The sequence below is a fragment of the Acartia tonsa genome, chromosome 8, assembly GCF_053477335.1.
Source record: "Acartia tonsa isolate MP-2025a chromosome 8, ASM5347733v1, whole genome shotgun sequence".
Classification (NCBI taxonomy): domain Eukaryota; kingdom Metazoa; phylum Arthropoda; class Copepoda; order Calanoida; family Acartiidae; genus Acartia; species Acartia tonsa.
In genome coordinates, this window is record NC_137267.1 from 44,277,494 (window position 1) to 44,289,835 (window position 12,342).

The 12,342-nt window shown below is 31.6% G+C and overlaps 1 protein-coding gene across 4 annotated transcripts in view; it reads right to left on the reverse strand.

Moving 5' to 3' along the window:
- Window positions 1-1,441: 1,441 nt before the first annotated feature.
- Window positions 1,442-12,342, reverse strand: part of drn (zinc finger AN1-type doctor no) — a 62,903-nt gene continuing 52,002 nt past the window's right edge. The window contains exons 6-9 of one of the 4 annotated variants that reach the window (XM_080170574.1): window positions 11,463-11,542; window positions 5,859-6,143; window positions 3,544-5,245; window positions 1,442-1,861 (exon numbers count right to left, since the gene is read on the reverse strand). In XM_080170574.1, the coding sequence (XP_080026700.1) occupies window positions 6,075-6,143; window positions 11,463-11,542 (149 nt within the window). In that variant the 3' untranslated portion in view covers window positions 1,442-1,861; window positions 3,544-5,245; window positions 5,859-6,074. Of the gene's footprint in view, window positions 5,246-5,858; window positions 6,144-11,462; window positions 11,543-12,342 lie in introns of all 4 variants that reach the window. The other 3 variants (XM_080170573.1, XM_080170572.1, XM_080170575.1) reach the window with 3 other exon arrangements.

Sequence of the window (12,342 nt, forward strand, 5' to 3'; positions counted from 1 at the left end):
AAGTCAACAAATAAGAAAACTTATTAATAACTTTTGGGACTAGTATCCTTCCGTCAAAGGTGATAAGACAATCGAAGATGAATTAAAGTATGTACAGAGTGCACCCCCATTTACAAGGATCAACACCCCCTTGCAGAATCCTCTGCACGCCACTGGATTAAATCAGGGAGTAAGGGAGGGGACAATGGGCAATTAATTCAATTTAAGAGTTTTCAAAGACAGGCCATGAAATCCACACTAGTCCATAAAATTTGCAGGAAATTGTAAAGGGTTTGTTCATTAAATTTAGAAAATTATAAACTAAGAAAAAAATCATGCAAAGCGAAATCACATCTTGTTTTTGATGAAATAAACTGAGGTTTTATAGTGCGATTTTTATCTTACAAGATTATTGGACCCAGCCAAACTATGAACCAATACGCCAGCCTGCCCCTTTTTATCCAGTTTATTTCCCTTGCCCTATGCCCCCACCTTCTCCCTTTTCCTATCGTGTGCTTAAAAAAAGGGAGATGGGAGGAGAGGGGAGTGAAATAGAGTATGGAGGGAGGCTGTGTATTCTCAACTCTCTGTCTGCTAGATTCAAAACTATAACAACGAGTAGCGGCATTTTTTGCGCTAGTACCCAAACTCAGTCAAAAACTGCTAAATTCTTGCACATTCCCGTTAAGCCAGTACCCAAAGTTTGAGACTACTAAAAATTGAATATTCGATCCATTGTCCCCTCCCTTACTCCCTGGGATTAAATTATATGTGAATAACTATAACCAACAATCCTTGTCTACTTTAGAAATTAAGGATCATGGAAAAAAACGAAGTAGCAGGTTTCATCCTATTTTCACTGTAGCTTTTGGTAGGTTATTGCCACGCATGTTTAGACCTAAATCTAAATTAATAAACAAATCGGGACCGGACAGACGTACGAACATTCACCAGTTATAACGCAGCTCATACCAATAACGAAATTAATTCGGAAGAAAATCACGAAACCTATACGTGTTTTTCAGCTGTCGTTGGGGGGCAACACATCGTAAAATTGACGACCTCTCCATTTTCCCCCCAAATATATTATTTTAGATTTATTTTGCTTGTTGGTTATACCTTATTCCCGGTTATAACGCAGCTCTGTTCTGCTTTAAAAAAAACAAGGATGACAACATTCACAAGTAGCAAAGCTCAAAAATAATGTATTGGAATACGGAACAAAAGATTAAAAAGAGCATTGGCTAAACTCGAAGTATCACGAAACCTTTTATCGCATCACGAAACCTTTCTCACATATTTTTATTTTTCTAAATTACATACTAGATGCTCATTGGTAGGAATCTATACAAAAAAACAGCCATCTATCATGAATAACAACTGAGAAAATCACATTTCCCCCTACACGGACAAAGTGAATTATAGAGTAGCTTCGCTACTAAAAAAGAAAAAAAAACACAACTAAAACGATTAAGTATTTTTATTAATAAATTTGTTATGGACTCCCGTGAAACACGACCAATATGCATGTCGAACAAAGCAAAAAAAATATGCAAAAAATCACTAAATTATTAACACAAATTTCTTCATAATAATATTTGACAGAATTTACGATGACAATATTCAGAAAAAAATGGACTATATAAAAAACATGAAAAAAATCCTTGATAACATTTTGCCGCGCTTAATTTTTGCGGCCAATATCCGCGCGTGTTGCGGCATTGGTCGCCGAAAATTTACGCGCGGTTGATAATTATAGGAGATTTTATATCATTATGAAATTAAACTGTAAAAATCAGCTGACTTCAAATCATAATAATAAAAACACAAAAATAAACAAATAAACAGAAATTTGTGGATGGGTGCATTTTAAATTTTGAAACTGGTTACAACACCAAAACTAAAATTGTTAAAAAACAAATATTATTTCTTTATTCTTAAAGAAAAAATAGAACTTAATTAATACCCTTTTAATATTCTATATGTTAAATATTACAATTACTACAAAGAATCAAAATTGAGAAAATTATAGAAATGGTATAATAGTAATATTATTATTAAATTAATATTAGAAAAGCGACATTTTACTTTTAGCTAGTATAATAATAAGAAAAAAAATCAGCTGTATTCATATAAACTAATTGCTCTGACTAGCCAGTGTTGAGGCACGTAGAGACAAGTCACGTGCCTGACAGAGCAAAGTGCACAAAAAATATATGTTGAAGAGAAAATTACCCATAGACCACAAATCGGGTGTTAAATGGGCAGACACACACACTGAAAAAAAAACTAGCGCAATTACGACGACATTTTGGTAGAGAGAAGGTAAAGCGAGGCATCCAATGCGCAGCACAATAAAATGGCGGCAAAAAAAACACAGGATTTCCAAACCTCAAATCTTTTTTGTTTATCATGGAAAAGAGAATTTTAATCTGAAACCTGCTTGAAACTTATTTTACGTTAATTAGGTAGGTATCAACCACAAAAAATTTATATTTACTTGAAAAATACTTTATTTTTGGGGCATAAGAGCATCAATTTTCCCTCTCTCCATAAGAATGTATGATACATGTGAATTTCTAAATTTTGTCAAAAAAATACTAGGTAGTATTATTATATTATTTAGATGCTAATTCCATCTTCGTGTCCTTTTTTTTTATACAACAATTGAGGTTATTTTACAACTATTTCTTTTTTAAATTTAAGGTAAAACTTTGTATTTTCTTTCTATTTTTGTAAAATAAAATGGCTTGTAATTATTAATTCTTAAGCTTGAGTTAATTTTAACTTTGTTACTTGAATGTACATGTGTGGAACACTTGAGAGAGAAAATTTCCAATCCTAACTCCTAAAATTGTCAGCTAACTTTATCTTTCAGATTATTTCTAATAAAATTGTGAAAAATGTAAAATGGCAAAAATTGACCAAGAAAAGCGCTGACAATTTAACAACCTCCCATTCTCTTGTAAAATTTGGAAACTGGTAATTTTTAACTAGAACTTTTTTACATTACACACACTAAAATTCACCTACGACATAAAATGACCTCAAGAAAAAAGGTGACAAATTTTCAAGGATAGCTGTGGACACTATGTAAGCAAAGAAACTCACTTACAAAGCACAACTATAAAATTAACCCTAAGAAGCAGGGACTAGAACCTAGCCACATCTTGGTGGAGGGAAAAACACAAGACACTTGCAATTTTTCTATGTAACTTTAGAATAAAATGACCACGTTGAACATTGAAAAACCTTACATACAAGCAAGAGGTATGTTAGAAAAAAAAATGGATAATGGCAGAATTATTTAAACTCAAAATTTCTTAAATATCTTTGACGAATTTAATAACTTCTTTTAAATTCATTATCAAATGCTTTTGTTCGATTAAGAATTGAAAAGATTAATTCAAAGACTTAAAAAAATTTTTTTGCAAATAAAATCTGCCAAAATATCACCCATTGCACCTTCCCCCCCCCCCCCCACCCCCACAAACAACCTATCCCTCAAGTGTAGAAGAAAGAGGATTTTAAACTAAATTAATCTAGTTAAGGTATTGAACTAACATTGATGATAATATTATGTACAGATACAGATTAAAAGTGTCGCACAGTAGTGTACATATATAATAATCAAAAGATGGTGAATTATAATCATAGAGAGGGGGCATTTATACAATTATTATATAATGATGATGTTATATTACAAGCATAATTATTTTTATGTTTTAAAAAAATAGGATTTTCTTCTATGTTTATATTAGTATCCCTTGAACAAGGAGAAAAAACTTAAATATTGTGTGGAAATAATCATGATAATATGGGAACAAAATAAGGGGAGAACAGTCTTGATAATATTTGTTGGATGGAGACTAATAAACTGCCATTTATCGCGGGCGTACGTGGTCATACGCAGTGTTGGAAGGGTGACGCACATTTCAGATCTCAGTTTTCGCAATTTGATTTACTTTTTTCTCTACATAATGTAAAGATACATTTATCACAAATGGCGAAATCTGAAATTTGCGTCACCCTTTCAACATTGCGTATGACCGCGAGAAATGGCAATTTGTCATACTCCATCATTTGTTGTTGGGTTTTCAATAGAATGAGGTACACGAGGTTAATAATTAACACAAGGGACATTTACAAACAATATCTAGAATATAACTTTCCACTAAATTTTTGGATTTTTCAAAAAAAAAAACTAAAATAAAATCCAAGGACAAAATCATATTATTAAATGTTAAAGAGGAATATTAAGTGTGATATACTGTTTATGCAAAGTTAACATGTCACTAAAACATATTTTTCATCACTTTTTATACACAATATGAAGCTTTTTTATGTAAGCAACATATTTTCTTTTATTATTATAACAGAAATCACACAACTGTTTTAAATTTTCTGGAAGGCTGACAGCACAATGTTATGTTTTCAAATGAGCACACAAACAATTGGATGTTAACATTATGTACTCTGATATTGTACATAATTTGCAGTGCACCTTTTTGGAACAACTTTCAAACACATCTCTCTGTCTAGACTGATGAATGTTACATAATATTATTAATTACAACTTGAAGTGGCCTCTCATGATCCTGGTAATTTCCAGATTTTTATCACTTTTTTATGGATTCATTTAGGAGGATGTTAGAGAAACATGAATATCTAAGATGTTAAAAAGAATCCACAGAAAAAGGGCCACTCTAATTATCTGTGACATCAAGTGCCTGAATTTTCCATGCCATTCCAGGCAGTTGAAATCCAGGTACAGACAATCCACAGAAATGTTAACAGTTCACTGGTAATGAAAATTGGCAGGTAAATCCAATTTTATTGATCACTTTTATAATAACATCAGCTCTTGATTATAGTCACGTGGTGTAATTGTGTACACTCTTTTTGTACATAAATAATGTACACAAATAAAGTGTACATTTCACTGTTTGACTATATGCAGAAGTGTATGTAAGTTGTACATAAATAACAGGATCTTAACACGAACACAAACCTTCATCACAAATATTATTTTTAATTCTTGTTAAATCATTGAAATATTGTAGCACCAAGAGCTTTACAAAGCAGTGGATCACTTGTTTGTTTTGGCTTTTCTGAGTTATTTTTTAAACACTGTCTCTATGGAAGGATGGAGTTCAGAAATTCTTATTGATGATGTAGGCAGCTAGATGGATGACATAAGTTTAGATCCTGTTTTTATTTTCAGCGCTATGCAGTCAACTCTTCCTTGTTGTTATAAACAAATTCCCTGAAAAAAAATATAAAAACATTACATTTAATTTATCAATAAACTTTTCAAGAACTTTTCTGATTAAATGTTATATCAAAAGAAAAAGAGCTACATAAAAAAAAATACTTGAAAAGAAATTTCTATTTATAGACTGTTTATCATTCTTTTTCATAAGTAAGATTACTTTGAAATTGCGTTTTTCTTATTATTCATAGAGAAACTTTTTTTCTATCTTATGATTTTCAATGTATTTCAATGTTAAAAAATTAACGATTATTTCTATGACCATAAATATAAATTCTTGATTTTATAAGCTGTAACATACAAGCTTAATTTGATTATTATAAAACTTTCAGGGATCTAAAGGGATAAGACAATTGACGATAAATTGATGTATATCACCACTAATGATACAAAAAAATACCCTTTCTGTAGATTAAAATTAGAGGTTGCAACGTTTAGACACTGAACTTAATAAACCAACCAATCAAAATTAAATTAATGTCCTTAAATATATTAAGCCAACGAATAAGAAAACGTTATTATAAAACTTTAGGGACTAGTGTAATAAACAGCCCAATATCCCCCCCTTCCTGATAAAACATAGATTAAATAAAAATGTTCTATTTACCTATAAATATATATGAGGATATATTTGTCAACTATGAACTGTGTGTCTACTGTGAGTCCACAAGAAAGAAATTACAAGGTTAGTGGTGGACAACTGCCCAGTTACCACCACACACAACTTAGGAATCATGGAGAGGGAGGGAGGGGCAGATGGAGGAAGAATAGGGGGATGCTCTGCGGTTTTTTTTTTGTTTTGAGGGAGAAAGGAGTGGGATGTTTAAATTTTGGCCACTTTTTCTGCGACAACCACCGGGTTACTCTTGCTGATCTCCTCAGCTCCCAAAGCCTGAAATTAAAATTTGGATTAGATTTGGATTTTTAATACATTTTTTAAAATAAAAATAAGACAAAATTAATAACTTGATAGTCGTATACTTTATTATACAGTAGGAAACAATATTCGAAAAACGACCTTTTTATTAGTAGTGAAGCTTTTCTATAGTTCGACCTTAGGTTCGTAAAGATATTGGTAAAGTGAGATTTACTCAGCTGCTATTAAAGCTAGACCTCTAATTTTTCATGTTAATATTCACATCAATATGTAGCATATTTAAGCATTTAACATTCATAGCAGTTAATGAAGCCTTTTAGCCGCTTTTATCTTTTTATTAATTTCCATATTGCTTTTGTAATTGTTATCAACGAAGAAAACAAAATTTGAATGTCGACCTTTTAATATGTAATTTTTGTGATTTGGCTCTAAATAACTCTTCATGAAAAAAAATATAAAAATGTATGGGAAAATATTAACATCAAATAATAATGTAATGTGCTTTTCCATTATTTTAGAAGCATAGCTATTCTATAACTAGGGACTGTTGTATCCGTAAGAACCTTTGGCCAATAACCAAGAATGATAAAATTTGAATGTTTACATACATGGATTTATTGAGTCTACCTGCAATTAATTTACAAACAAAAATACACCAATGACCAGTTCGCAAATAACTTTTAAGGGTTGATCGATTTTTTCTGTAGGTCAACCTAAACAAGTACAATCCACAAATACCTTTGTAAAATCGGTCAACCTGAAGCTTCTATAGGTCGACCTTTGTCTTTTGTGAACTGGGCTTAATTTTTTTTGTCGTTGCGACTAAAAACCTTTGACCTAATGGACATATGACCTACTATTTTTAATCCTTGCTGTGCTACTTAAGGGCATAATTGTCCTTGTTGATTTAATCTTAAGGAACGGAATATTTAGAGAGACAGCTACAGAGCAGGGATCTAAAGTGATAAGAAAATGGCCAATAAATTGATGTACATCTCCAATTAGGATACACAAAATTACTCCTTCTGTAGATTACCACTCAACTTGATGAAGCAACAAAAAATCCAATAAAAATTCCTTGTTAAGGCAACGAAAAAGAAAACGTCATTGCAAAACTTTGGGGACTAGTGTATTAAACAGCCCAATTTTCCCTCCCTCCCTGGCTAAAAAGAGAGAGAGAGAGAGAGATAGAATGTCAGCTAAAGAGAGAGAGATATAGAGAAACATGTGAATTCTCTTTGATATTCTCGAGTTATATCAAACAGATATATAATACATTAACACCAGGGGTAAGGGTCACACAAAAATATTAAATCTCTAATTTTCTTTAAATATTTTCTGCCAGTCTTAAGGATACAAGACATATTTTCCAGTATGGCTTTCAAACCGATTAATATCCGCTGGATTAGAAACGGTTCTCAGCAATACTGAAGAATTATATATTGAATCGTATTACAGACAATTTTCAAGAATAATAAAATAAAACTTATAAGATTAAAAATAGATCCGATGGCATGGCCTCAGGGCTAATAAAAATGGTTCCAATTTAAGAATTCTTTCATCTTAATATACGCGGAAAATTGTCTACAGCAAATCATAAAAAATGTGGATGAACCAAAGGACAAGAAAAAATCAAGAAACCTTCAAAAAATGCAATGGTCTATAGTAGCAAGACCGGCGGACCAAGTAAATTATATACTAGATGCTCATCAGTATGGGGAATCTTCACAAATGTGTACTAATTCACTTGCCATTGGCTTATCCCTTAATTTTGTATGAATGGTATTATAAAGTATCCTCTTAATAAAAACGTGACAGTTGACGTTGAAAATTAGATATAATTAAATGTTATATCTTACTATTAGGAGCGCTGCTATTCCATATGTTTTTATAGCCATCCGAATTATAAGAACACAGTATAGACATCATACTCAAAATGGATGTAGAATATAAGATATTGTGACAGGAGAAAAATTGTCGCCAATTTAGCTTGATAACAAGGAACTCATTGATTGGTCAGATCATTAATCCAGTAGGAGTAAAGCGGTTGGGGTAATAAGGGAAGATTTTAGCACGCTGCGAGTTTTACTTTATTAGAGAACATAAAACTGGTGTAAGATCCAAGTAATAATATATCCATATGCAATACTTTACTTACCTATATCACCTTATATTACAATAGTGGCTAAATCAAAAACTTGTTCAACTTTTTAGTAGCGATGATACTCTATAATTCACTTTGTCAATAAATGTGATTTTCTCGGCTGCTTTTGAAGATAGACATCTGAAATTTATGGTGAAGATTCCCTGTATCAATAAGCATAAAGTGTATAATTTATTTTGTCCGTCAGTCTGTCGGTCATCCATAAAAAGACATCAAAACTATTTTTAGAGCTTCATAATTATGGATGTTGTCATTCTTGTTTATATTACGATGATTTTTTTATCAAAACGTAGAAAAAGGATAAGATATCAAACGTTTATGCTTTTTAAATGATGTTAGTCGTTTTAAGTAAAAATGTAATTAACTAAAAAATAACTTTTTTTATAGAAATTTAAAAATAAGCAAATGTAACAGTTTATTATGAAAATTTCAAAAATAATTCATTTTTATAAAGAAAATGTCTTCTTAGCAATATAGATTATCTTAGATTAAAATTATAATCAACTTTTTAGCTTTCAATAAAATTTGCAATCGTACATTTTTTTCTTGTACGTTTGATCGATTCGATAATCCTATTTTATGGATGGGGGTGGGGGGTCGACTTTAAATTTTAGTTTTTCTCTTGGGAGGTTTGAGATACCACCCCCCCCCCCCAATATAAAGGAGAACCATATCTGTTCAGCGGTTAGCGAGATTCTTCGTTACACAACCACAAACAGACAGACAAACAAACAACATTATTAATTCTTATATAAGGATAATTACTATGCAAGTATGGCTGTAAAATTCTGTTTTGACCTTCAGAAACTTTTTAGACAATCTCATTACTTTTATAGAGCAGGAAAATTATTTTAAGATTCAATTATAAAAATTATTAATCGACAGAACAATAATATTATATTTTATGAATAATGGAAAAAATGGAATTTTTTGTAGCTATTGCCAATAAATCACTGAAAACGACATTGTCTTTAAGGGCTAGGAGGACCGGGTTAAAAACACTAGTATTAATTTTATGTTATGTTATCAAAATTTAGTGACACTAGTCCAGCATGTACACAATGTACAATAGCTTTAAATCTTCCCACCCCTAGAGAAACTTCTTGTCATTTTTATCTTTATTGTTCATCAAATACAGAATTACTTTTAGAATATTTTAACACTTTTCTTTACCAATCTAATATAACATGGGTTGCCAATTATGTTCTCTTGGGAGCACCGTCTAATATACCATTCTATAAAGCTATAATAATCAATACAGAAATTATTATTTCAGCTTGGTTTCTTTTTGAATGTAGAAATAAGAAAATTAAACCTGTATTGTCAATGTTAAAAGAGTTTTTAAAGAATTTTAGAGCAATATTTATGCGTTTCCCAAAATATCAGAATGCGTATAATAAGTGGATAAGAGGATAAAAGGGTTAGTGTTATTACAGGGACATTAAGAAAATCTGTTTGTTAGTTTTTGTATCTCTTTCTTAATATCTGTCAATATTTCTTTCAACTATAAATTTTTTCTAACTTAAACTTTCATTCTTTTTTTTTCAGTTTCTTAAGCTGACGGCTAAGGGTAAACAGATAATCAGGATAACCAAAAATCCTTGTGTTAATGAAAAAGATGCCATTGCCCTCACTTTGACTAGACGAGAAATTACCAGCACTCAACACATCTTCAAAGAAGACGGAACACATGAAAGAAACCAAATTTATTTTTATATAGTAATTGTAAATAATTTCAATTTTATATTTTTAGTAATATTTTTGTGATTTTATGTTTATAAACTGATTAAAAACCAATAAAATACGTAATAATAATAATAATTTTATGATTTTTATTTTGATATTCGTGGATCATTGTCTGTAAAACATGATTTTTCAGTATGGCTGAGAATCGGTGTAAATCCAACGAATATTGCTCGGTTTCAAAGCCATACTGAAAAGTATTAGTCTTGTCAAATACAACATTTTTTAAAAATTTCACATTAATTAAAAAATATGAAACTTATGTTAAGCAAAACATATTTATTGATAAAATACTAATCTATCTATGACCTACTTATATTAAAACTGATATCTTTATAATTATAATGTATCATATATATCAAATTGAAAATTCTATAGATTTACAGATTAATATGTCAAAACCGGTTCTTGGCAAAAATATTTCCATAAAATTAAAGTACAATTTTTGTAGCATTTAATCTGTGCAGCCCCACTATAAGAAGGTGTTGTCCGCAGGTCTGTCTGTCTGTCTGTACGGCTGTCCACTATATAACAGACAAATTAAACAGATCCCAAATTTCTTTATTACATTAATTCTTTATTTCTAATATGTTTAATTTATGGTGACTTTTTCAATGTCAAATCAAGTTACTTCTACTGCTGCTATGTCAGAAGCGCGATATAAATAGTAGGGGTTAATGCCTTGGCTCAAAACAGGCGCAACTTATAACCATGTTCCAAGAATTACTCAAGAAAAATTTCAGATCGAAGTGCCATTTAACATTGATTACGAGATGGTTGCATTACCCCCCCCCCCCCGCCCCCCCCCCCTTTATTTCTCGTATTCATTCGAAACAGATAAATAACCGCTGGATTAGAACCGATAATTGTACATTTAATATCCGCGGAAAGCTGTTTATAAAACGATGCGAGAAATAACTATTTACCTTGTAATCAAATGCACACTAATGCTTGTCAGAGTAACGGTGTATGTCTGTTCGTCTGTCTGTCGGTCAGTCTGTAGCATAGCTACTCTACAACTATATTTACCTTATAATCAATTGCACACTAATGCTTGTCAGAGTAACGGTGTATGTCTGTTCGTCTGTCTGTCGGTCAGTCTGTAGCATAGCAACTCTACAACTATATTTACCTTATAATCAATTGCACACTAATGCTTGTCAGAGTAACGATGTATGTCTGTCCATCTGTCTGTAGGTCAGTCCGCAGCGTAGCTACTCTATATTTACCTTATAATCAAATGCACACAGATGCTTGTCATAGCAACGGTGTATGTCTGTTCGTCTGTCTGTCTGTCGGTTAGTCCGCAGCGTAGCTACTCTATATTTACCTTATAATCAAATGCACATTGATGCTTGTCAGAGTACCGGTGTATGTCTGTCCGTCTGTCTGTCGGTCAGTCCGCAGCGTAGCTACTCTATATTTACCTTATAATCAAATGCACACTGATGCTTGTCAGAGTAACGGTGTATGGAACAGAACAGGCCTCCGCAACGGCAAGTGAATCCTGAAAAAAAATATACCATTAACAACTGGTTTTAATATCAGGGATCCAAAAGGATCAGACAATGGTCGTTAAATTTATGTCCTAATCCCAATGATAACACACAAAACTACCTCTTCTGAAAATAATAATTAGTGTTTGAAATGTTTGGACACTCAACTTAATGAACATACCAATCAAAATTGAAAAAAAGTCCCTGAAGTAGTAAAGCTAACAAATTACCTAAAAAAACGTTGTGATAAAACTTTTGGGAACTAGTGTAATAAATCCCTCCAAGGGAAAGGGGGCAGCTCAACAAGGTACTTTGTGTAAAAGCGCATAAATTTCTCTGAAAGCGTTTCAATTGAAAATGACTCGTTTAGAATGTAAACAATGCAACAAAGACTCATTTATGGACACATTTTTTTCGCTTATTCAAATTCTTTTCATCAATCGTAATACAGGGGTGAATATTTTCAAAATTTATTTAGCCGAAAGGCTAAAGAAATGAGTTTTAAACCCATAAAGATACATCCCTTTGGCGGTTCCATCGAATAAAAATAATTTTTGGTTCAATTTTCAAGTTATGTTAAGTTTTAAAAAATGTTAAATTGCCCCCCGCATGGATAGTACCCGGTAGATTAAATGCTCCACAGGGGCTAAAACCATGTCCTATTAAAATAATTGGAACATCGGATGTCCAAGAATGGATTTAAGTGAAAGCACCAACCCCTGTTCTAAGAGTACATTTATTTAAACTAAAAAAAGAATTAATTTTGCATTAGGCGATTTTACTTTTTCTTCTGAATGACAAAGCCACATGG